Below are 26,536 nucleotides of genomic sequence, written 5' to 3' on the forward strand. Positions count from 1 at the left end.
GGGGTGGGTGGCTGGGCGGGGAGCCGGGGCGACACTGGTCGCGGCGGCGGGGCCGGGGAACCGCGCCCGGCGGAGGCGGCCGGGGCCGCGGCGGGAAGGGCAGCGGGACGGCCCCGCCGCGGTCCTGGCCGCGGGGCTGGGTTGCGCCAGCGGAGGGACCGCGGTGCGGTGCGGCGCGGAGGGAGCGGCCCGCCCGCTTCCTGGTCGCGGGGCTCCGCGTCCCTGCCGGCGAAAGCCAAGACAAAAGGTAATTAGACGCCTCGTAATTTGTGTAATGCGGGTGCGGTGCGTACCTGAGCGGCAGAGATTTCAGATTTCCCAGTGCAGTGGGTGTCAAAATCTTCCCTCCCCCTGGGGCGAGAATTCCCCCAGCGGGAGCCTCGCTCTCTCACCCACCTGCCGCAGGGGGGCTGCGCACCGGGGCCGCGCTGCCTCGGGCACAGGACGCTCGTCGCAGGATGGGTTGACGAGGTGTAGATGCTGCATAAGGTTGAACTTCTGTCAAGACTCCACGTATTTGGTTTTCTGGGGAGATTTCCCTGTGAGAGAGTTGTGCTTGTGACTGGCTGCTTTAATTCTTTTCCAGGAAACAAACAAAGAAAGCACTGTTTGTAATCCTAATAATGTGATTTCTTCAGATGTATCTATTTTTCTATGCCTCATTTCTCAAAGCTTAAACAGCTAAAAAAAAAGTACTACATTTAATGCCTGATTTTAGTCCGGGGAGATATCATCTCATGCTTCCCCACCACAGGCCTTTTATTATAGGAGGTGTCTCACTGCTGGAAGTTTACAGAACCCTCCTCCCATCATAGAAAGGTAGAAAGATGCAACCTGACGTGTCAGCTAATGTTATTTCTGCACCCAAAAATGGGACTGAAGATGTATCAGAAGAAGCTGCAAACGAGTTGGCTGTGGTCAAATGAGCTTTTAGAAGTGGCAGCTCGCTAGTCCATATGGTCAACAAAATCTGTCAGGGAACTGGGGTAGACATTCAGCTGTTGCTTTCCACTGAGGTCTGTGCTGCTATAGAGACACTCTTACCAGTACCTGAGCTACCCGGTTTAGAGCATTCGTGTCTGCATCAAGTGCACCCACGCTTCTGGCCTCAGTTTAGACACAGACTTGTCTCTCAAGTTAACTAATCCTGGTTGGAGCAAGGCAGTTGGTAGTTTTCACCTAAATTAACTGGTTGGATTTAGAACTGTGTGGGAGCCTAATTTTAACACAGTATGTTAACGCCTGTGAAAATTGATATCTTTCTCCTCATAAGATTCTAGTTTGAGGCAGTCTGTTGTGTTTTGTTTTGTTTTCCATTTCCTAGTGTATGTACAAGTAAAGACCAGGCTGGAGGGAAGGAGGACAGGATAAATGGTGAGATCTTAAATCTTACTTCTGCCCCATTGCCAGCGCATCAGAGAAGGTAATACTGCTGTGTCTGGCAGAAAGCTCACTGCCAGATGGGTGCCTCTTACTGATCTGTCTCCTTCCTCTCTAAAGCAACTGGAGGATTAAGAGGTGGTGAATTGAAGTTGCTCATTTAAATTAGATGTGTAGTAGAAATGCTTCTGCCTTTATTGTTAACACAAGTTGTAGGTATGTTTTATCAGTTATCATGTAGGGGTGAAAGCTACAGAAGTATGCAGAGTTTCAGGCAGTTTATTCCTTTTTCAGGTCCTGACAGAGTTTGCTAGCCTCATGTAGTGGAATGTATATATTTAGCTAATGCTGACTTGATGTATATTTAGCTGCTCTGATAAATCCTGCCTTTCCCTATAGATCTTGCTTAGGATATACATGGGGGCAATCCTGGGAAAGCAAAGTAGACTGCACCAGAAAAACTCTAGTGATCTGCTAATAGTTGGCATCTAAAGCAAGCGCTTCTGCTTCTGTAGTTGTGATGAAAGATAGCATGTCCTCATGCATCTAATATAACTATTGCAGCAGATATGTGCAATAGAGGTCACACCTACTGTACTTTACACCTATTTTATCCACTGTAAGCTTATTTAGCAGCTGTTCAATGGCACTGATGTTTATTCAGAGCAGATTGTGTTCTTATAATCTAACCCCTCTCTGTTTCAGTTTATACTAGCCAAAATTACACTCATCCGCTATTTTGGATATCTTTTCCATGTTTTAAAGACATTTTTATTATGACACCATCAGCAAAAATAAAGAGGACCTTCAGTAAATTTGTTTCTCGGTGTAGTCCAGCAACTAAGATTTCCCCATTAAACTTTAATTGCTCATAGACAATTGGTGCTTTCAGTCCTGTTTTCTTCATCTGCCCTAGTGTAAAAACAGGTGTGGTCCAAAAGATCAAATGAATTTAAGTGTGATTTATAGTAAGTGTGGAAATGATTCAAAAATTCCCACAAGGAAGCTTTACAGAGTAGCAGTATGGAGATTCTTCTTAAGGATATGTGACATAAGTGTACAGTGCAGGGAAAGTGATCCTCAAAGTAGGCAAGTTACAAGTAATTTAGAATAAAACCAGTATTTTATATTCTTCTTGAAAGGCAAGCGGCAGCAAATGTAAAACTCTAAGTACAGTCTTGATATGCTTCTAATGGAAGCATATTTTTCCACCTAGCTAAAATTCTGGATTAAATTCAAACTGTAATTGTATATAAAATGGCTTTGTAGCAAACTGGCCTCAGGCTGAAAAAAGCATAGCTTATGATTGTTATTTCCACTCCAAAATAAATTGTGGCAATTTCATAACAAGGTATATATGAAAAAAGATAACCTGTTGACTGCTCCCAGTATGAAAACACTGACTTAATTACATTTTAAAACATTCAAGTCAAAAGATAATGAGAAACCAAGGAGACATTTCCTGTTGACTTAAGTGGGTCCTGTGAAGTCTAGATGTTTCCAATTTTCCCATTCATTGTTCCATTTCTTTTTATGTAAAGGATGTCATCCAGTTGCATGCCTTAACTGAAAATAGGTAAGTGTATGGAAAATTATTAGCTTTACTCTGAGCTGATTACACAAATGCATACACCCCCACTACATGCGGTGTTATTTTTTTATTATGGTGACTATAACTATAAAAAGATATGAAAGTGCTAACATCTGTGTATGTGTTGGACAGTGATCTGGCACACGGGCAGAAAAAAGAGATCCTTTATTCTGTCTGTTTTCCTCGATTAGTTGAAACCCATTCTGGTTTTCATCATCATCATGAGAGAATACCAGGTTGGAAGGGACCACAAGGATCATCTGGTCCAACCTTCCTGGGCAGAAGCACGATCTAGACCAGATGGCCCAGCACCCTGTCAAGCTGAATCTTAAAAGTGTCCAATGTTGGGGAATCCACCACTTCCTTGGGAAGATCATTCCAATGGCAAATTTTTCTCATTGTGAAAAATTTCCTTCTTGTGTCCAGTTGGAACCTCCCCAGGAGTAACTTGTACCCGTTGCCCCCTGTCTTTCCCATGTGACTCCTTGTAAAAGGGGAGTCTCCATCTTCTTTGTAGCTGCCGTTTAAATACTGGAACATGGTGATAAGATCTCCCCTCAGCCTTCTTTTCTCAAGGCTGAACAAACCCAGTTCTCTCAACCTTTCCTCATATGGCAGCTTCCCAGTCCTTTGATCATCTTTGTGGCCCTTCTCTGGACTCTCTCCAGCCTGTCCGCATCTTTTTTTATAGTGGGGACCAAAAGTGAATAAAGTGTTCCAGGTGTGGCCTGACAAGCATTGAGTCCTTAATTTTTAACAAAAAGGTGGTTATCGTATCTTTCATTTTTAACAGTGAAATCATTATCCTGTTACTTTGACTGAAGGAGAACCCTGTCCTCAGCTGAGAATAGACCAGTACAGTGTGTGTGCAAGTCCTTATTGTTTAACTTTCTGTATGTAGAGTTTAGAATATCACTGGTCAACTGGACAGACTGTTCAAAGGCTAGAAATTGCTTTATGTGTATCTGAGGTGCAGGTTATCTCCCCTTTAATGTGAATATGCAATTAATCAATAATTTTTTCCTATGTCACTGGTAATATTGAACAATATTAAACTCTCCACGTGTTCAATACAGCTCATACACTGTGTAGCATCTTGGTAATCAAAACAAGTGTTACTAAGCCTTGAAGAAGTCTCACTCAAACTTGTAATTTGTATTAATTATATCTCTCCATTATTATAACCTTCCTTAATTCTTATCTAATCATGTTTAGTGTCAACAATTTTTACTATTTGTCAGTACTTCATAACTATAATTATCCAGGTCATCTGATATAAATCCTAGGAAAACACTGAATTTTTTTTGAGACACGCATTGCCTCTGAATATCCCTATGATAGAATGACTTCTTGTTGGCAAGCTTTAGTGAAAGATTATCCTTTTTGATCAATAAGTGGGGATTAGTAATATCTACTGAAGTTGTTACATTGACAGTTGTGTGTATTACATAATCTATTTTTCTGTAATGTTTTTGTCTCCCTTTAAAAAAACCAAAATCTATTTGTCACAGACTATGTACATGCCTTCTTAAAGGTCATTCTCCCAACCACTGTTAAGACTATCCTAAGTGTTCTTGTTTCTTTTCGATTGTATTTATTTTTATTGCTTGTGAAATGCTAGTTCCCTGTTACTCAGTTTGTGTTTATAGTGTATTAGTGTCTTTAGGCTCTACCCTGTCTAAGAAAATGTACAACCTATGCTATAAATTGACCTTGTAAAACAGAGCTGCAGCTATTAAACTGCACGCATTTTTTAAGCTAACTTGATTACCAGAAATATATGTTTTCCACTTAGCACAGCTATGGAAAAGGTAGCTATCGGCCAGATTCAACTCCTCTTGCTTAAATACAGGTTTGAATGATCTGTTATTTTCTTCTGTGTTTGTGAGAGATATGTTTATATTTTGAGCAAAATTCTGACTAACGCAAATTAAGCTTTCATACTAGAAAAGAATAAACAGGCAGAAAAGGGAAAAAAAGATTTATTGAGTTCCAATGCTGTGTTCTTTTTTATGATCCCTATGAAGGCATATAGAGCAAAAGGTAAAGATTCATTATATTCACACACCCGCATTTGACTTTTCAGTCTATCAGTCGCTCCTACACAATTGTCTACATGAATTATTTTTGTTCTTAGCATGTATGGAATACAGAAAGCAAGTAAGAATAAGGGTGGTCTCAATATGTTTGTATTAGATATCACTTTTATCTTAAATTAGTTTTCCCACTTGGTTAAGTTTTCACTTAACTGAAACAAAACGCATTATTGTAATTATTTTAATGTTTCATTATAGGAAAAAAGAAGAGCATGTCTAAATAGTACCAACCCACCAAACTCATTTTGGTTGGAAAGTTAAGCTCTAGGACTGTTAGAAAATACAGATTCCTTACTGTCTATGTGTATAAATATTAAGTGCTTTGTTACAACCTTTTTCTACAGAATCGTTGCCTTATTTCTAGGTTTGAGGCCAAAAGGTTAAAAATTGATGAAAGGCAGTAATTCTTCTGGCAGTTACTAACTTCCAAATGTCTGTCCTTGCAAAGCCGTTTTCTTTTCATTGTAGTATATTTATATGCTGTATATACTTCAAGATTGTATTGTTTTCAGTGGCAGGCAAGCAGTAAAGTCTTAGAGGGAGCAAAGATAAAATACTCTCTTAGAAAGGCTGGAAATAAAAATTGTTATTAATCACTATAAAGATTTCACAGCTCTTATCCTGTCTCATCATCAGCCCATATTTAGTAAGCCAGACAAATGTGTTGAATGTTGATGTTTTTTGAACCCATTTCTGCTCATAGCAGCCTAGGAACCCAACACTTCATGTCCTTCTCTATAAATTAATGTGTGTATTTCTCAGGTCCTGTTCTTTATGCCTAGTATAAGATTGATTTGCTCTGACATGGTTTTAACTTTTGAGATAAATGGTAGAGGAGCATAATGTGATGCTGCTTCATGTCACTGTCAGAAAAATTACCGCAAGCCTTATGGCTTAGGATTCATTTGTTATTACCTTTAAGAACTCATGGAGGAGGTGTAAGTTTCAAAGCAGCCAATTTAAAAAAGAAGAAAGAGAAGGGGCAGTAGCTGCAAAAATTAGAGATGGGCAATCTGAATTTCAGCAACTGGGAAGGCCCTAGAATAGCAAAACACTGTAGGCCATAACAGATAGATGACAGTATGAGTGTAGGAGCTAGTACAGATCTGTTGAGAACAAAGCGTGTCAGACCAGTTACATCTTCTCTAACATCTGCTTTTTCCCATCTGCCCACAAGACCTGTTGTCCTGTGATAGATCTCCTCCTAGCGAAGCTTTTAATACCATCTCAAACATCTCAGAGGAAGCTCTCACAAAGAAGCTACGGTGACATAAATTAAACTGCTCGTGAGAGGGTGCAAACTTGTACTTCCTGAGTGGTTGACATGATCTAGTTTCAAAATAAAGGGAGGGATGAGGAACACCCTGCAGAGTTTTATCTTTAGCCTTTAACTATTTATTTTCATTCTGACGTAGGATTTTCCCAATAACGTAGCAGGCAATACCAGCCCGTAAACACGTTCCAAGTTAGGTGTGGAGTTCAGAGTGGTGGTGACGAGCTGTGCTGGGGGCCAGCCCGAGTGCAGGCGGGCACGGAGGGAGCAGAGCAGAGCTCCGCGGGCAGGGCTGGGGTAGAAGCTGCCTGCCCCGGCAGTGGCCGTGGGGACAGCGAGGTGCCCAGCCGGTCATGGGGACGCTGCGCCCCGCCGGCAGCAACACGGTGTTTTTAAACGGGCCCAGTAACGCTGGCAGCTGCCCGGCGCTGCGGGGCGTGCTCCTCTGAGGCTGAACGTGACGCTTAGAGAAAACGGGGGATAACGGGAGAGCCAGTGCGGACAGAAGGAAGGACGGCCAGAGCGCTCGCGCTGTGATGAAAGTTTGCAAGGATGACGTGAATCTTGGAGAAAGATGAGCGAGATGAGCAGTTCGGATGCCCTCACACACACGGGTGTCCGGCGGTGGCCGCAAGGAGGCCGCAGTTTCCCCGCTGCCCCCTCGTGAGCGCGCGCGGTAGCGCTGGCAAAAACCAGCTGTACGGCAGGTTCGAGATGGACGTCAGACGGAGCGCCACCGCAGCGCGGGGGAGCAGCTCAGAGGCCGTACCGCGGATGCGCGCCCCGCCGGTCCCGGACCGCGGGATCCCGCTGCCATCCCGCCACCCGCCCGGCCTGATTCTCGTCACGGTGTCGCCTGCGCTGCTGTGGGACTGCGCTGTGCGGTGCTGTGCTGGTCTGTGCTGCGTCCTCCGGCGCTCGGTCACGTGACAGCGACCGGCTGGGCACGGCAGCCCCCAGCATGCCTTGCGCTCGCGGCGGGACGGGGCGGCACCGCCGCAGCCGCCGTGCGCCTGCGTCACCGCTAGAATTTGAAAATCAGTCCCGTGATGCCCCGCGGCCTCCCGCTGATTGGCCGGGCGGGGGGGCGGTGCGTGGTTCGAAGTCGGCGGCAGAGCGCGCGCTCCTGGCCGGCGCGCGGCGGGCGGTTGGCTCGAGCCCCAGGCGCCCCGGAGTAACGCGGTCAGCGTTTCGCCTCTCTCCCCCCGGCAGGTTTCGCGCCCGGGCCCGCCATGGCTTCCTGCACCTTCCAGGGCAGCGGTGGCGCTAAGAAGGAGGAGAAGGGCAAGAACATCCAGGTGGTGGTGCGATGCAGGTAGGTGTGGCGGCCTTCCTTTCCCTCCCCGGGCAAGCGCCGGCGGTCGGGCCGCAGCAGGGGCCCGCGGGGAGCCGGTGAAGTCCGGCCTCCTGAGCCCCGCTGGGACTGCGGTCTGAAGCGTTTGCTGCGCTGTCCCTCGGGGGTCCCGGTGTGCCCGGGCCGCCGTTGTGTGCCAGGCTGGCGGGGCGCCGTGCGGCCTGCGGCTGCTCCTCAGAGCTCCGGTGAGGGAACTGCGGGGTGTTTCTCCCGGTGTCTCGTTATTAAAGAGCCCTCTGTGACACCCAGACGGTGCTCGTTACTGCGTTTTCAAATGCCCGTCGGAGGCATTAATTATACGTGTGGCGGGCCCGGTAGCCGGCAGAGATAACCGATCTTTCCGCTGAGTTAGCGCTGGTGTGAATAATCTCTTACAGCTTATAAAGGCAAAAAGTTGCAACTTCCTACTTTATTCACCCAGTATGAAGCTATGTAGGAAAGTTAAGAAGAGCTGGATGGGTTAATATGGTTGATATTCGAGGGACTGAAAAACCGAACCGAATTTTTATCTTCTGTGGGAAGCCACTGTGATTTAACAGCTCATAAAATTTTTGCTGCACCCACTAATCAGTCTTTTATATAACTTCACTAATGCGGACTATTCGAAGTCAGACTAAAAGGTATCGGGGGGCTGGGGGGACTTTACCTGTTATGTAATAATGACAAACTACCTTGATTTATATGATTAATTTATTTTTTTGTATGGTATGGCAGATTTCGGGTACCATCAAATTAGGATATCTTTATAATTTTGAAGTGACTTTAAAGACTTCTTCACTGATACTGAATCTTAAATGTTTTTAGAGTGTTGCTTGTTAAAATTGTAGTACTGCTTGTGGTTAAGAGTCGCGTTCAAAAAGGCCTTTGAAAGGCTTTTTTGAGCCAGAACTGCAGATGTTAAGTTACATATTATTGTTATTAGTACGTTTTGCAATCATTATATCCTCATGCTTGGAAGTTCTAGTTTTACAGATGCACAATGAAAACAGAAACTAAAAAGCGTTTTTCTCTTATTTTTGCAACACAATTAAAAAGCTGCTGAAGTAAATGTTATGAGATTGGTGAAAGTGTTGATGTAAAACGAGGCTATTGCAAACAAAGGATAATGTTAGTCAAGCAATGGAGTTTAAAACACTGTCAAAAGTAATACTTTTCTTTTTCATCTGATTAGTTTCAACTGTTCTGGAATAGCCTTACTATGTATCGCTGTAGATTTTAATTAAATACAATGCTCAGTATGATGGTAGCATCGGTATTGTCCGTGGTGTAGTGTTTTGCTTTTGTTGCAACTCATAGACTAAGTCCTACATCAAGATTTAGTTTCTAATCTCTAAAAACTTTCTAGCTCACCTTTGCTCTTGCCTCTTGTACAGCTTTTCTTTTAAATAGAACTTCAGTGTTTTTCATAGTAAATGTTCCTTCTACCTTTTTCTTCTACATCAGTTAGGTTTTACTTCTCTTACAGATAGGTAGATAGATGCAGTTGTCTTAATTTGCTTCTAAAACTTGATGTGTCTGAGCTTATCATGAACCTTCTCAAGCACATTCACTATGCTTTGGTAAAACATGAATTTAGAAACTCAAAATGCATGCATTAACATTGTTAATAATGCATGTCGATACACTTCATACCAAAGGGGATGAACCTGTGATCAAATGTCACCATGGCATGCCAGGTTGCTACTTGCCTAGTGGTGCATGGCGATCATCTGCATGAATGTTCCAGCCTGGATTAATTGTTCCTCTAGCCTCACAGTTGCGGGCTATCATACTGTAAGGCTTTTGACTGGTTCACTGTTATGTCATTGCAGAGTAGAATGTATTCGTTGTTCAGCCTCCTGCTATTTTAAAAGTCACAAAACTAAAGCTGTAACTTACCTCTGTGAACAAGATTTTAGTGATCATCTGTTTTCACCAGTCTTATACCGATGCGTGTAGTGGTCTGTTCAGAATCTAACACTTCATCCTCAGTGCTATGTTGAGGAAGAAATGTTAACCACAAGAGTCAGGAAACTCAAGATACCGTGCACTTGTGGTTTTGGGTTTTTTTAACATTATAGTTTAAAGATACAGCATCTGAAGTGCCTCTACTATCAAAATATTTTAAAGATTACTAAGGTCATAGAAGTTCTATTTTCAAGTTGGCTGTTCAGGTCAGCTCTACAGGTAGCATAAACATTCAGTGCAGCAGCACTACTAAATGAGTGATAAAATAGCATTTCATCCTTTTAGTTTTCGGCCTATGGTGATTTCTGTGCTTTTTTTGGGAGAAATTGTTGCAAGTGTCCCTTCAAGAAAAATTGTGTGCACCAGATTTAGTTTAACTTAGTGATGAAACAAAACACTCACTACCATGTTTCTTAAATGCTTATTACACCTTTGTTAAACTTTGCTTAAAACTCAGAATAAAAAGGTATGTGGACTTTTTTCCCCAAAAAAAATCCAGTGTTCTAATCTGTTTTATGAAATTATATTCACAATTCATAAATTCTGTTCAAATGCATCAGCATTATAAATGTTATGGTATTGCTGTCTACTGTTCTGCTATTAGTAGGATCTTTTAGTATTTCTGGTGCTTTAGATCGTTGTGTCATCAGTGCGAGATGTAGGCTTCATCGTTTGTGTAAATGAAAAATAAAGACATTTTAAAAGTTAATTAGTTTGATTCACTGTTCATTTTCATGTATAAGTTTTTCCTTTTTTGAAGGCTCTTATTTATACAACTATTTGGTACATTTAATCTTTCACCCCTCTGCCATTAAACAACATTATTTTCTAACGCAAGTTAGCTGTGTGATCATCTAAATGATCTTAAAAGTGTTTATGGACTTGTTAAAAAATACATATGTAAAGAAACTAAAAGCTATAGACACTTGCGTTGTCCCACAGTGGGTGGAAGGAGAAACAAGGTCTGGAAACTGCCAAATTGCGTCAGTTTTTCCTTAAACAATTATTAAACAAACTAAGTTCCTTTTACCCAGTTATACTCTTCTGGATCCTTAAACTGAGTGATGTTACTGCTTTGTCAGTTTATGTTCTCGTTAGCAACTACACAGACCCAATATTTTTAACTCCTGTCTTTTTAGGCCTTTTAATGCCTCAGAACGTAAAGCAAGCTCCTATGCTGTTGTAGACTGTGATCAAACAAGAAAGGAAGTTAGTGTCCGCACTGGAGGAGTGACGGATAAGACATCAAGAAAGACTTACACATTTGATATGGTAACTGCTTGTCAAGTTCTAGAAACAAGCTAATACATTTTTTTCTAATATGATCTGAGAACTCTACTGTGTGATGCTATGCATTACTGTACAGATAAATGGGATGTGTTGTCTGTGCCTCAACAGGTTTTTGGAGCTCAGGCAAAGCAGATTGATGTGTACCGGAGTGTTGTGTGTCCCATTTTGGATGAAGTTATTATGGGCTACAATTGTACAGTGTTTGCGTAAGTAAGCCAATAATTATTATTAGGAAATTTTGACTTTTAGTTTCTTGTTTACATTTTAGTTTTTTATTCTCACAGCTATGGCCAAACTGGTACTGGTAAGACCTTCACAATGGAAGGGGAGCGGTCACCCAATGAGGAATACACTTGGGAAGAGGTATGTTTTTCACTCCTGAGGTTTCTCTTGTTTGTACTATAATTCAAAGTGAGAAATTGCAGAAGGCTGAAGAAAACCAAAAGTTGATGCCTTTCAAATCTGCAGTTGACTTTCCTTATATGTTTGCAAATTAACAAATGGTCTCATTCACTTATATGAAAATAAACTTTGCATCTTCAGTGCACGCTACAAATCTTTGTGATCTTTATAAGGAAGATTCTCTTTGTCCAAGGTATTCTTGCTTACATCAAATCAGACTATTTAGCTGAAATTCTACTTCCACCCCCAAATCTGTTTCGGTACATTTATGTATTAAATATTTCACTTTAATTTATAGGATCCACTAGCAGGTATAATACCCCGTACATTGCATCAAATATTTGAAAAACTCTCGGAGAATGGTACTGAATTTTCAGTGAAAGTCTCTCTTTTGGAAATCTATAATGAGGAGCTTTTTGATCTTCTGAATCCCACTTCTGATGTTGGAGAAAGACTGCAGATGTTTGATGACCCTCGAAACAAGGTTAGTGCCATCTTGCAAAATTTGTTGTCTCAAGGCTTTCACAATTGTTGAAATATGTGTAATAAGCATGCATTGTTTTCTGACAGAGGGGTGTAATTATTAAAGGCTTGGAAGAAATAACTGTACATAACAAAAATGAAGTCTACCAAATCCTGGAAAGGGGTGCAGCAAAAAGAACGACTGCAGCTACTTACATGAATGCATATTCCAGGTACACACATTTTGGTTTGTTCTTGTTTTATTAAACAGGACCTTACTGAAGAAGTAAAAGATGTTGAAGCTAGAGCAAACCTGGCATGATCTTGAGATTGTGTATCGCAGTTCAGATTGCCAAATGTGGGTTAGAAAGCCGTAGTTAGAACTTCTTCCTTATCACGTCCTGTAGGGTGATATATTCTAATAGGTGTATGAAGGGACATTATAAAATCTGAACTAGTCTCATCTTACAAATGGGCAAGCTGTTTCTCTCTGCATGGTTTGTTGTGTTTGTGTTTTTTGGTTTTTGTTTGGTTTTTTTACATAAGCTTCATGTCTTGTTTAGAGTTTGCTTGCTTTGTTATGGATATATCCCTCCTTAAAATGCAGTGCCTAGTTGGAACACTAGCCCTGGAATTTCACCTAGCTGTAGCTGAGATATAAGTAGCAGAATGTTCTTAATCTGGCATCTAGAGTATTGAAATGTAATTGTAACTCAAAGTTAGGAAGTTAACTTTTTGAAAGCTTTCTATGTCTATGGAAACAAAGGCAGTCTAAGAAATATGTTACTGAAATATGTTGTATGGGCTAGCATGAGATAAATATTCTCTTCAGCAGTTATTGTGCTTCTTCAAAAAGAAGGCTGTAGTCCTTTCAAGTTTAGCAGCTGTTCAGATGATGCACCTGTATTAGAGAGGCGAGTTGTCTTTGTTCTAGCTGTTGTGTGGTTCGGGGTTTTTTTGCCAGTCCTGTTTACTAAATAAATATTTGGTGTACGAGTCTCAAGTGTCCTTTCCTCTTGTAACCAGCAGTAGAACATGGTATATTAGAATTTGTTACTGAAGTTCTAATTTCAAAATACTGTTAAGATCTGGTTTTTTACAGGTCAACACAAGATCCTATTTTCAAAGCCCAGCTTCCAAAAACTTGTAAACAGAATTGTGGAAGTTGCAAATAAGGTTGAGGGATTTTTTTAAATTTTATTTTTGTATGGTAATGCAGGCTACTAGAATCTAGTAGAGATACCTTGATCAAAAATATAATTGTTTATTACTGATTTCTTATTCTTGAACTGCAGTTGTGGTATGTGTCACTGTGAACTAGTCATGATCCGGTGTTACAGTAAGCAATGAACACCCTCCCTATGTCATATTTTATATTAAAGGTATACTGAGCACTCCTGTCTGCTGGTGCAAGGGAATGGCTACTTGGCTACTGCAGATTAGAACACAGAACTAATTTCGTCTGAAATTATAGGGACTTTAAAGAATTCATTCTGTCTGAACTGTTTTATGTGTGGTTAAATTGGTGTAATTTGATGTCTATAGTTTTCTATATGTGCCAGCTTCCTGTTGTAGAAACTTATTAAAGGAATAAGCTCAAGCTAAAATGATCTTAAACTATACTACTGTCTTGAATAAAAACTGAACTTCTGTAGTTTTAATATTGGATTCAGCTACTTACAGATTTTTTTAGCCTGAATAAAGAAAATCTAATTTCTTAATCTCACATTCCGTAAAACTCTTCTTAATATATTGGCTAAAAAAAAAAAAATCTACAAGCGAGTTTTCTTGATGTGTCTGTGAGTTGAGAACACACAAATGTAAATAAAACCAAAGCATTTCTCTTGGTTTTACTTGAAATAAGATAAAATTTACCAGGCAAATGTCATCTGGTTGTTTCATCACTGTTTTAAGTACCATATTTATATGTATACACACAAAAATATACTTGGCAGAACTTTGTGTGTTGAAAATGTCTAAGTCCAAATTAATGGGCCAAATGTATTTCCTAAAAAGAGCATGAGTACCCAACTCACAGCAGTGTCATGAAGCAAGCAGATCATTTGGCTTTAATGGGATGTCTGTCTGAAACTGAATTCTTTTACAGCCGTTCCCACTCTGTGTTTTCAATTACCATCCATATGAAAGAAACAACACTAGATGGAGAAGAACTTGTTAAAATTGGGAAGCTAAACTTGGTAAGTATTTGAATGAAATTTAATTGATGACTTTCTTAAAGTAATGAAATGGAGTAATTTAACCTTATTCTCTTGAGAATCTAAGGTGGGAATTTTTTTTTTTTGATAAGGGGAAAGGCAATTGTCTTTCATAAAGTAATATGAACTATATTTGTCACTCTGAGAAATGTCTGCCCCATTTGTCAACCCAATGTCTCCTGAACAACTCATAAGCTAGTTAATGTGTGGTGTATTCTGCAACGCTATGGGGCAAGCATTCTTCATGGTGATTTGAGACAGAAACATCTCCTTCCTCTTTTCTTTCAGGTTGATCTTGCAGGAAGTGAAAACATTGGTCGTTCAGGGGCAGTTGACAAAAGAGCTCGTGAAGCTGGAAATATCAACCAGTCTCTTCTGACACTAGGAAGAGTTATTACTGCTCTGGTAGAAAGAGCCCCACATATTCCATACAGGGAATCTAAACTCACAAGAATCCTTCAAGACTCTCTTGGGGGACGAACAAAAACATCGATAATTGCCACGGTTTCTCCGGCATCTATAAATCTTGAGGTAAATCTAAGTCTGAAGATCTATTTCTGAAATAGATATTATATTTTGCTAATAATACAAATAATATGAGTTAACTCCTCAACTTGACCTAGGGTACATCTGTTTGTCACAGGAAACATTGAGTACACTGGAATATGCCCACAGAGCAAAGAATATAATGAACAAGCCTGAAATTAATCAGAAGCTAACAAAAAAAGCTCTTATTAAGGTAAGCTAGACATATCTTCACAGATCAAATTACAGGCTAGGTTTGAGTCTGTTAACAGGTTTTGCTATGCAGGAATTACAAAGCTGTGCTGAAGCCATAACTAGTAGCGGTGCTTTTCTGAGGTGATTTTAAACACTGAACTGATGCTTTCAAACTAAACTGCTCCACTGCTGTAGCATTAGTCACTTTGCAGAGGCTGAAACTTGCTAAGACTGAAGCTGGGTAGAGAGGGCTATTGCTACTAGCTGTGACTCTGGATATGGATTACCTGTTTAGAAGTTAGTGGAGAACCACTAAATGACGCTGGATGTTTTTTTCTGGAATTGCTGTTTTATCAGCTTCATTCCCTAGAAAGTGCCCAAATTAAAGTGAACTCGTCATTAAGTATCAATGAAGAGCCAATATAAAGTAGCTGAGTGCTGCTAAAGAGGCTGTCATTCCCATTGTGAGCTGTTATATGATGCCAAGTACGATTCAAATGGGAGGTTTCAGTGCTCTATATATATCTAATGGTATGAATTTACATGGTGCTATACTTAGCTTACTTGGAACAGAAGTGCTTTGCTCTTGTGTTTATGCAAAACTTCTGTAGAGCACTATATTTGTCAAGTATCTGCTAAGCTAAATCTTGAGAGCAAAGGAGAAATCTTCAGGTTTACATGTGATTGTTTCTTTATGCAGGAATATACTGAAGAGATTGAGCGCCTGAAGCGAGATCTTGCTGCCACACGAGAAAAAAATGGAGTCTATATTTCCCTTGAAAATTATGAGTATGTCTTCACAATTTCTATAAAATGACTGACAACAAATCTCAGATACTGGTACCCATCCTTGTACCAAAATGCTTTCAGATCCATTTTCACACCAGAAAATTGAAAACAGTCTGGAGAATTTACCTGACTGGTCAACTTGCTCGTTAGAAATTATTACACAGATAGAAGCTCAAAGAGTAGATTTACACTGAGGACTTTATTTATATGTGGAACTTACTATAAGCATAGTCAGGATGCAGACTGACCTCATACAGTGTTTCTTTCAGTGGAAGCTCATACAGGAGAGCAAACTTGATATAGTTTACTTCACTTTGAGAGGGCTAGTTTACACAAAGTTTAAAATGGAAAATTATCTTAAACCCTTTCTGCATTAAGTGAAGATTACCTGCTTTTTAGACAGAAGTTAGCAATATTTATTTTTCAAAATTACTAAATATGTAGTATAAAAACAATAGCTAATCTTGAAATTAGCTCTTACTTGACTAACTTATTTCTTTGTGGTTTTTGTTGTGTTTTATTGTTTGGCTTTTTTTTTTAATCCTTGCTTTAGAGCCCTTAATGGAAAGCTGACGGTTCAGGAAGAACAAATCATAGAATACATTGACAAGATCAGTGTCTTGGAGGAAGAAGTGAAAAGAGTAAGTGACATTTCTCAACTGTGGCTTAAATATACCAAAAAATGAAATAGATTTTTGAGGAAGGAGGAAGAAGTTTGAGCAAAGAAGAGTCTGAAGAGTTTTTGTTCTTAAAATTCCCTAATTAGTCAAGAATGAAAGCTTCCTAATCCTTGAAGTTATCCTATGAAGTTGCAAGATGCAATTCTTTTTTTAAAGCTGTTTTAATGTCTACCACTTTACCTTTAATTTGTTCTGCTGGGTTTTCAGCAAAAATCTGGTTGTAAAATGGTTATCTCAATTGACAGATGCCTACTTCTGGGCAAAGAATGAAGGAGAGAGCAGAGGCTATGAGCTCTCATTAACAAATTACACAGAAAATGGGAACTTCCTCCTTAAAAGAAATGCAGAAATTAATTTGCTGCAATACGTAACTACTCTGTGTTATCAGCTTTACTGACTTTTCATTTTGTCTGCTTAGGTTTGTTTAGCGGGATTTTTTTTCCTTGTGCTCTAACAATTGTTTTGTCATGTGGTTTGAGCAGGGAAGCAAGGGATTATTACAGTGAAAGTGGTGTTGATTTGCTGTTTTCAGTAAATATAGACTATAAAAATCTAGTCTAGGTTTAAGACCTCTGAACCTTACAGCTGAAACTACATTGGTAGATGACAACTTGCCTTTTGGTGTTTTGGCATAGTTTGAGAGATGTGAAGTGGGACTGTTGAACTTGCAAAAAGCAGTGTTGCCTACTGATGTTTGTCTTCCACTTTAGATCACTGAACTATTCACAGTTAATAAAAACGAACTTGAACAGTGTAAAATAGATCTGCAAATCAAGGAGAAAGAACTGGAAGAAACACAGAAAGATCTGCAAGAAACCAAGGTTCATCTGGCTGAAGAAGAATATGTGGTTTCGGTTTTGGAAAACACGGAACAAAAACTTCATGGCACAGCTAGCAAGGTTGTCACAGTACTTGCACCTAACTGGAACACTAGCTTCCCATGTTTAGGAGTTTCATGGGCTGTTCAAGGAAGTCATTGTTGCTAAAACATGATGTGAGAGTGACAAAACCTGAATTTAAGGTGGAAAACTAGGATTCTCTCTCTATAAATTATATTATGATGAAAAGCACTACTTAAGATTGCAGGACTTTCACTGTGGTAATACTGACAGTTGACTGCTAAAGACACTGGTTGGTCTGGAGCTAACTTTCCTTCAGACCAGTTTGTCATGAGAGTTCCAGTGTTTTGCAGTATCTATTGTCATGAGTTTTGCAGAATAAGTAGTTTTCTTCACTAGAAACTTATGGCTGGCCTTACAGAAGAGTAAGTTATATGTAACTTGGGTAGAAAAACAGCAGAATCTTTGCAGAGGGGTGTGGACTAATTTACACTCACTGAGTGAATAATGGAAACTGTTGCGTTGTCACCTCTATATTGTAGGGTAAGGGTTCGTACTTGTAGGTTGTTCATAATTATCAAAGCAGACTTGATGTGGGGAGAGAAAGTGAGTGTCCTGCTATTTAAACAGCAAAGGGATGAAACTTGTGTCTTTAATCAACACAAAAATTTATTTCTACTCAGATTCCTATAACACTGGGAGGGCATGCCTATTTCTTTGCATGTGGGTTGTGAAATGTTTGTGTGAGAGAAACAGGTACAGAAATTATTTACACTGGCTGCAAAACCAAGAATCCACTATACGTTCAAATTCTAAATTACTTATCACAGAACTAGTACTGGAAATCTCTTGCTTGAGTACTGTTGAAGAATATATTTACTGTCAAATCTTTCAGAAAAAAGTTGAGCTGATCAGGAGTTTTTTTCAGTGACTGTTCTTTGATAAATGATAATTCCTTAAATTCTGAGGATGTCCTTTATTAATGCCTTAATTTCAAAGATAGAATAAAGTGTCTCTGTTAGGTAACTTCTTCCTGTGTTCTAAGGCTGTAAATGACACAATACCAGGATTAAGAACAGTCGTAATTTGACGTAAAGGGAAATACCTGTCTTTCTAGGGAGATAACTTCTCCTTTAACTCAGAACTACAGTAGCTTTTTGTTGTATAATATATGCTTGACTTCTTTAAAGACTGACTAAAATAACTTTAAAAAATTGTAGTTACTTAGTACAGTTGAAGAAACTACAGAAGATGTATCTGGTCTCCATGCAAAACTGGACCGTAAGAAGGCTGTCGATCAACACAATGCTATCATCCAAAATACATTTGCAGGACAAATGAATGTTTTGTTCAACAAAATACAAGATTCAGTTAGTGAAAACAGTTTGAAGCAGCAACAGATGTTGACATCTTACACAAATTTTATAGGTAAGTGTAATACCTGTGTTAGTGTGTCATTCTGAATTTTTGCAACAGTAGTATCAAAAACTGTGTTCTAAAACGGATCTGTTTCAGTAAGTCCAAGAGTCTTTATTTTTAAGTAATGTAATGATTACAGTTGCACCAATAATAATGTATCTGGGGTGATCAACGTCTTCCCTATGCTGTAAGAGGCAATAAGGTGATGAGTAATAAAAAAGTGCCTATCTTATAGTGAAACTTTAAAAAGAAAAATTTAATGCTTCTTGATTTCTTTCATAGGTGAACTCCTGTCTACCAGTTCTTCAGCAGCTAATGTTATTGCATCAGTTGTATCAGGATCTTTTGCCTCTATTAAAGAATTGGTGTCTACCGAAGTTTCTCACGTGTCTGAAAAAATAGCACAACATGAGAAGCTGTCACTTGATTGTAAAGCTGAGCTGCTGAGATTAATTGTTAGTAAATTTACATACTCATATTACTTAAATACATGAAACTTCTCAATTAAAAGGGCTTCTGTCAATGTTGTATTCTGATGCTCTCTGCCTGTCTCTGCTTCAGCACTAGGCCACGATTGTGTCCCTCTCCACTTCCCCTCCCATGTCACCGCCACAAGCTGTTATGAACTATATAACAAATACTGTAATAGCAAAATATATGGATATGTATATGGATAGCTTCTTACAAAAGTAGATTAAGGAACCATTATATCCTGTTTTACTTTTTTTCTTACCTCTTTTCCTAGGAGGAACACACATCTGGATTAGGAAGAGCATTAAATAGCTTGACACCAATGGTAGAATTTGTATTGGGGCTAAACTGTCAGTTTCAGAATAATATGAAGAAATATTCTGCTGTGGCTGACAAGGTAATGCACATGACTTGTCTATTTACCTTGTGCTTTTCTATTTTGTTTAATTTACAAAAAACCCTTTGGTGGTTCTGCTGCAGTGTCAGAGCGTTTCCACTTCTGTTCTGGCCTTTTCTCCTCTCTTCTGTCCCATGAGTTCTACCTTTCAGGTCTTTCTTTCAGACTTCTGTTCCACTTCTGAATGTGTGGTGTATTTCCTTGTTACCTATATTGACACAACTGCTCACCTAAGTGCAACAGAAAAATGATATAGTGTGGAAGCTTGAAGCTATATGTAACAGATATTTGATCATATCTTTAATATGGTCTCTACTGTATTTTAGAAATCTAAAATAACCAACTTAGACAAGTCTTATCACCTTCAATTTCTCCTGCTGTCATACCAAACTTTTTCGTGGGGAATGTGATGCTGTATCTTGTTAACAATAACCATAAGTGCAGACAACAGCGCACTTACAAAAAAGTCCTGCGATTCCATTTTTAGTTCTAGTCTATCTCATAATATTTATGTAGAACTGCAGCCTCACTCTTTCATTCCTTTTTTTCCATTTTGTCAAAAATGAGCCCTTGTTGCTGATGACCTGTTGCTCTGACAGAAAAATTTCCCACTTCTGTCAATTACAACTCATGTGAAATCAACTCCCCTTGTCTAGATGCTTTTTATTGGTTTTCAGACTTAGACAGCAAACAACCTGTGGCTTTGCCAGCTCTTGCTTCTTGCTCTTGTCTTAACCAAGTACCTTGTCTGTGTTGTCTTATTTTTTCTACCTTGCATGCCAAATTTTGAGTTTGGAAAAGCCCACACCAAGTTCTAGTCCGTAGCCTCAGATTACTCTAAGTGTTGTTTTCCCCTTTTTATGTACAATACTTTATTAGTGCCTTTTTACAATTTCTTTGGGGTAGAGTTTATTTCTATATAAATTATGCTATAGAAAAGTATACAGTTCTTACCTAAAGACAAATCTCTGTTTAAAACTCTTTTCAAAGATGGAGAGTCATAAAAAGGAAATGGATACCTTCTTTGGAGATCTTTCTCTCGCTCTGAAAAATTTACAGGAAGAAACAGCTAGTGTTTTTGCTCAGCTTCAGCATGATTGTGAGAATTTAAAAGAAGAAATGGAAATGACAAGGCTTTCCCATGCAAAGGTATCCTTAGAGTAAGAAGAAATCCTAACACAAATTGTGATTGCTTGCCTTGATTTAAACTCTTTGTAGCAGTAAACCATTGTGTTTGTATCAGAAAAAATGTTAGGACAGTAAGTTGATCCTAATCCTTCTCAGCCTTTGTTGGGCGGCTTTAAGAAGCTTATGTAGGAAAGTAATAAAAACAATTTTACCCTTGCTCTAAGCATGTCGAGTACATATGCCTTTATGTGTATTTCCAAAAGCAAAGTGCCTGTATGTTCTGTACACAAAAATTGTACCTTCAGCTTTAGAATAACAAAGGTCTTTTATTTGCTGCATTTTTAATAAAGGCATTCGAGCACCCTTTAAGAATGATTTAAAAGTGCGGAATAACAGTGAAATGTATGATATTTTTCTTATAGAGCACAGCTGAATTAATGTCCTCACTGCAAAGCCAGCTTGACCTGTTTGCTCAGGAGACTCAGAAGAACTTAACTAATGTACTTGCAAAAAATGGGAGCTTGAAGACCACGATCACTGCTGTGCAAGAAAATGTTCACCTGTAAGGAGCAGATTACTTTTGGTGTATACTGATGCAAGATAAAACTATGTATGAAGAGGACCGCACAATTAGATGCTCTTCATATCTATATGCATAGAAAGTCTTCTGGACAAGTCGTGTGTTAGAGCTGAGTTCTGCCAGAAAATGTAGAGCATAGTTCACCTTTCCCCAGAGTAAAAGGTAGCTCTGCAAGGCTTTTCCTCAAAATTCTCTCTTGAGCATATTGCAGATAAGAGACCATGGTTTTGGGGGCAATGTGCTGATGAACAGCCTTCAGTATGGCTGGACTTAAGAACTTCATACCATAAAGCTGCAACTTGAAGTATAGTAGTGTATCTATTGCAGCATGCTTCATTCGGTTGCAGGCCAGATAACTATGGTCTTGCCAAAGCTGGTTGTTTGGTTGTTTTAGGAGATTTAACAAATCTACTACTTTGAGTGCTGCCATTGGTAAATTTACTAAATAGAGCAACAACTTGATAATTATCTGGTTTGACAGAACTGTGTTAATTCACTGGTTCTGGTCTTGAATATTTCTAAATGTAGAATGTGTTAACATCCACCTATCAAAATCTCTGAACTGTTAAAATTATGTTGCAGGAAAACTACAGGCCTAGTCAGCAGTACAACTTCGAATCATAGCAAATTTACTGCCTCTCTGGATAATTTCTCTCAAGAACTCAGGATCGCAAATGCTGAAAACAAGATGATGCTGGAAAAATCCACTGACCACTGTCAACAGCTTCTCAGCAATCTCAAAAATGTGTCTCAGGATACTGACAAATGGGGTGAATTTACAGCTGGTCAGATAGTCGACTTTACCAATCAGCAGCTATTGTCCTTCAATTATGAGAAACAGCAACTTTGGTGTCTAGAAAAGGTACCTATAGTCATTTGTAGCCTGATACAAACTTTGACAGTAGAATTTGTAGGGGGAAAAAGTTTTCACAGTCAGAACAGGATTGTGGGTTTTTTTGATCTTTGACTCATCACTCAGCTTAAATAGATGCAATTAGAAGCTTAATTTAAGAGGAAGGCTTTGAACTTGAAGTGCAAATAATCTGAAAATACAATATCTTGATTGATCCCATGCAGCTAACTTCAATTTGTGATTTGGACTTTTTGCATCTCGTTGGTATATATCTCTAATTCTAGAGCTTTATTTGCCAGTAATGTCTCTGGTAGATTTGTAGAGTGATCAAATACAGACTATATTCTGGAGGATGCAAATTACTTTATTGGTCAGAGGGATTAATGTTATAAGAGAAAGCGTTCCTTTTAGGTATTTTATCTGCTGCTTCTGGCCTCTTATCTGAGAATTTCTTTCTCTGATTTTAATTTCCATCGCAAACTTCATTTCTCACCCTTCTTGTTTTATTGTTATAAGAGGTAATGAAATAGACAAATCCGACATTTTGCTGACTTTTAGAAAGAAAAATCTAAGTGTTAAAAGCTTTTGCAGTCTCAAGACACCCCTGTATCTGTTATACCTGCTGAACACCTCAGGAGTTCAATTCCAATGCGAATGGCTAAGTGTGTTTTCCTTTTCCCCTACAAATGCATAAAGCTTCTAGTGCTCGTAGGATTTTCACTTGAATGTCCTAATTCTGTGCAAGGTTGTGCACAGAAGCATGAGGAGTCTGATCTGAACCAGATGGCATCACCTTTATTCTTATGAGTAGCTTTCTAAAATGATCATACTTTCTAAGAAACTGGCTCTCTGCTGAAGATAGTTCTCAAAATGAGAGTGTAAACCTGGCACTGAAACTTTTCAATTTGAAATCTGTAAGTTGTTTCGTTCCAGGTCATGTCACTAATCATGCACTACATCTTAGAAAAGAGGCCATAACCCTAACTTCCCTGTTAATTTGACGGGTTTGTTTGTTTTGTTTTTAGAAAAATGAAAACAACTGTGATAAAGCAATACCTGAAATTGTTGACCATATCAGTAGACAAAAGGCTGTTGAGGAGAAGGTACTAAATGGCCTCCTTGACCAGATGAAGGTTGATCAGGAACTACTTGGGGAGCAGAAGCTGGCACTTAATGAGGAAGCACAGCATGGACTGACTCAAGTTAATTGTTTCCTGCAAGAGGACCTTAAAGTCGATATTCCAACAGGTATTTAAAGTAGGTTGGGGCATAATGGTCTTACAGAATGCAATCTGAAGTTGCAGAGTTCATGAGTGAAGGTTAATGGAGATAACAGAACTAGCAGCCTTACACCTTTTTTAAGGTGCATGTGAAGAACTATGACCAAACAAAGCATGATTTCTGTATTGAGTTAATGTAAAATTGAGATCTGTAGTTAAAGCAATTGTTGAAAGTGTTTACAGTGCCTTTCGTTAGTTGTACAATCTTCATTAAAGGGACAACTCCACAGAGAAGAGACTACTTCTATCCAGTCACGCTTGTGAGAACAGAACCCCGGGAAATTCTACTGGAGCAATTAAGGCAAAAGCAACTAAAGCTTGATGGTATGCTAAACAGTATGACAAAGGAGGTGGAGGATAATGCAGATCAGGTATGTATATGAATGGCAAATGAGGCTCTTCAGTGAAGTTTTCACATCCTCGGGAGGGTGGGTTTTTTAATGCTACTGTGGAGGGTTGAGAAGAACCCTGGAGCTGTTGAAGCCTTTGTGTTTTACAGGGCACTTGGAGTCACGTGTGCTGAACTTTTGACAAAAACAATACATTGAAAAATAAGACATTAATAATTTAGATACCTTCATTTCTATTTGTCAAAAATGGAAGTGTCATGTCTTTTCTAGATCTAATCATGCTTAGTACATTCACCTAGGAAATTTGGACACTAAGTACACTTTTGTGAAAAATTCTATTTTAGGACGCATTGCAAGAGGAGGAAGGGTTGCAAGAATCCAGTGAAAGCTTTGCTAGTGACAGATCCTTAGTGGATATAAATATATGCTGCCATGCAAATGGTGGCATTCCCTTTTTTCAGGTAAATTCTTCAGATATTTCAAACAGCTGTGTATTTAAGACTGAAGAAAAATTATTGTACCATAATAGTACTGTAGTCTGAAATCACCTGTCGTCTTGTGTAGTCTCACAACTTTTTTTTTAAATCCCATAGAATATGCTTTGTTAAACTTGAGCTAAAATAACAGCAGATTCTGATAACAGTTAACAGCAGATGAAATAATGCAAATTTCTGACAAGCTGGACAGACAGCAGAAAACTCCACAGCAAATAATCCTGCATGAAAAAAGTGGTTGTAATTTACTTAAACACATGTGTTTTAATGGAAAAGTTGAAATTAGATGTGGAGTATTTTCTTTAGAGGTTGGGCAGAAGTATTAGCATTCTTGATTCTTCACCAATTTGTTTTAATTATTGTTTTCTTCCTTTTGACCTTCATGCTCTACCACTGTATCAGGGTAAAGCCCTGATAATATTAGTCTTTTTGGTTTGGTTGGGGGCAGGGGGAGGTTTTATTTACTTGTTATAGGTCCCTTAAAAGTAGCTGCTGAACTTTTAGATGTCTACAATAAATTTCTTTAGTAAATGCAATATTAGGAACCTTCTTCATGAGTTCTACCAAGTTTTTTTTCTGCTGCATTGTACATTGAGAAGGTAGTCTTTAATTTTCTTTGTGTTTTCTAAACATGGATAATTTATTGGGCATTTTCTTTAAATCCCAGCACAAAAGGAGTCACAAAAAGGATAAAGAGAACAAATCTGCAGCTACAGTGGAGAAGAACAAAATAGAGGATATGGCGGAACCATTTCTTCCCAAATCTAAGCCTCCTTTAAGATCACTGAACTAAGATAACCTGTTTTGAAATACTCGTGTCTGATTGTCTACTGAGCCATAACTTTCTTTGGTTTTTCTCCATCTCTGTATGTAGTGACACATTGATGCAAATTTGGATCAAAAGGTTGACCTGCAGGATGTCCTGCCTTTATCCAATGTTTATATGCTGTAGCTTGCAAAATATTACCTTGAAAAGAAAAGAAAAAAAAACACCTGCAGATTATGGTGCTATATGTTAGAGTTTTATGTTGTCATGTAAGAGATCTTTTTCTCAGTAGATTTAAAACAGCAGAAAGGGATGTGGAAAAATGCTTCGTCAGCCTTATTAGCTACCATTTTATTTTTTTAATTAGCTGTAAATAAGTTCGGGTTTTGTACCTACTTTTTAGTCTGATTCCTCTTTCTATGAAGTAGATAGTTGTCTTTTGACTGGGATACTTCAAATAAATCATTGATATTTGGAAAACAAATGTGTAAGTACCTCCCACAGACAAGCTTACATATGATTTTCATCTTATTACCAGATTAAATTTAGCTAAAACATTAGCAGCTATGTCATAAGTCTTGCGCTGTCAGGAAAGGATGGTTCCCTCCCTTGTCTTGTAACAGGCAACAGCTTTCAGTGCCTCTTTAGTGTATGAAAGCTAGTCTCACTGCTGGGTTTGGGTGGGTTTTTTTGGTTCTGTTTGTTTTGAACCCCATGGTTCTTATCTTCCTCTTAACCTGCAGCTGTGGTGTGTTGGCTTATGTATTGTAAACTGGCAATGTTTCTTTTAAGATATAGATGCTTCACATTAAAACATGCAGACTTGTTTACAAATGCAGCTCTTAATGTTATATAATAACAGTGAATTTCCAGTAATTGACAGTAGCATTTGACCAGCTGGTTTTTTTCATGTGGCTACCTGATAATTTGAAGAAAACTTCAAGCAATGATGTGCTAAAAAAGTAGGTGAATAGGATTATGATGAAAGTGGGGAGAGACACTAGAAGACAGCCTTAATTTACATTGAAGCACCATTTTTAGCTAATTGTCAAAATATGATTGAAGAGATTGTTCATTTTCCTATATCTAGGTTCCTATATCTTTTGGGCTATTTGTCTTTGAGCAAATATGACAACTAGGAATGCTCTGGATACCATTCAGACAGAACACTACAGTCCTGCTGATATACAGGAAAATATAATTTGAAGTATGCCCTTGCACTGATTCTCTGAACTCTCTAGCATGAGAGAGACCATTAATCAGTTGTTTGTCTGAAACACCTATCTTGCCTCTTATTTATCCCTTTTCTTTTGTCTCTATAGGCAAAGCTAGTTGCTTTTTCTTAACAACCTGATATGAGGGAAAGCACTAACACTTTTTCAAATTTATAAGAGACATAAAATATGTGTTGTAGTAGGGTTTCTTTTTTTCATTTTAGGGAGGCGTTATGATATCTTGGGTACCTAGCTTATATACCAAATCTTTCTGTTGTTGTATGGGACTTGAAACACCGCAAGCTGCAGGACTGTCTTCTTCAAAGAATAGTGTATTGTGAAATTTTGGTACCAGAAACTTAATGGATATAAGAACTCCTCCGGTCATATGTTTGTTAATGCTGATGAAATATTAGCATGATCTTCAGAGACTGTTCAGGAAATCATGTACTAAGTAAAATTCAACCAGGAGAGTCAATCCCACAGCTGTATTGGAGTGGCCTGAGCCAAATGAGAGGACCTTGTGCAAACCGTTAACCCTACTG

The 26,536-nt window shown here is 39.0% G+C and overlaps 2 protein-coding genes across 2 annotated transcripts in view; one reads left to right on the forward strand and one right to left on the reverse strand.

Annotated features, from left to right (window-relative positions):
- IDE (insulin degrading enzyme) overlaps nt 1-341 on the reverse strand; it is a 66,222-nt gene extending 65,881 nt beyond the window's left edge. The window contains exon 1 of the mRNA XM_065638598.1: nt 294-341. The gene's annotated coding sequence lies outside the window, so the exon portion shown is untranslated. The remainder of the gene's footprint in view (nt 1-293) is intronic.
- KIF11 (kinesin family member 11) lies at nt 1-25,173 on the forward strand. The gene is made up of 23 exons (XM_065638595.1): nt 1-247; nt 7,553-7,655; nt 10,781-10,913; nt 11,040-11,137; nt 11,216-11,294; nt 11,632-11,817; nt 11,904-12,028; nt 13,903-13,993; nt 14,300-14,542; nt 14,655-14,750; nt 15,432-15,520; nt 16,074-16,161; nt 16,911-17,099; nt 18,260-18,467; nt 18,741-18,913; nt 19,204-19,326; nt 20,317-20,475; nt 20,877-21,016; nt 21,617-21,896; nt 22,913-23,135; nt 23,384-23,538; nt 23,862-23,978; nt 24,679-25,173. Exons 2-23 carry the CDS (start codon nt 7,573-7,575, stop codon nt 24,802-24,804), a joined length of 3,204 nt encoding a protein of 1,067 aa, XP_065494667.1. The 5' UTR covers nt 1-247; nt 7,553-7,572; the 3' UTR covers nt 24,805-25,173.
- Nucleotides 25,174-26,536: the final 1,363 nt, after the last annotated feature.

Source organism: Caloenas nicobarica, chromosome 7 (assembly GCF_036013445.1).
Source record: "Caloenas nicobarica isolate bCalNic1 chromosome 7, bCalNic1.hap1, whole genome shotgun sequence".
NCBI lineage: Eukaryota > Metazoa > Chordata > Aves > Columbiformes > Columbidae > Caloenas > Caloenas nicobarica.

Excerpts from the sequence above, each read along its gene's own strand:
- KIF11 (XM_065638595.1), top strand. The coding sequence starts at position 7,573 with ATGGCTTCCTGCACCTTCCAGGGCAGCGGTGGCGCTAAGAAGGAGGAG. Across the intron at positions 13,994-14,299 it reads AAATTGGGAAGCTAAACTTG|GTTGATCTTGCAGGAAGTGA; the intron begins GTAAGTATTTGA and ends CTTTTCTTTCAG. Across the intron at positions 17,100-18,259 it reads TTCATGGCACAGCTAGCAAG|TTACTTAGTACAGTTGAAGA; the intron begins GTTGTCACAGTA and ends AAAAAATTGTAG.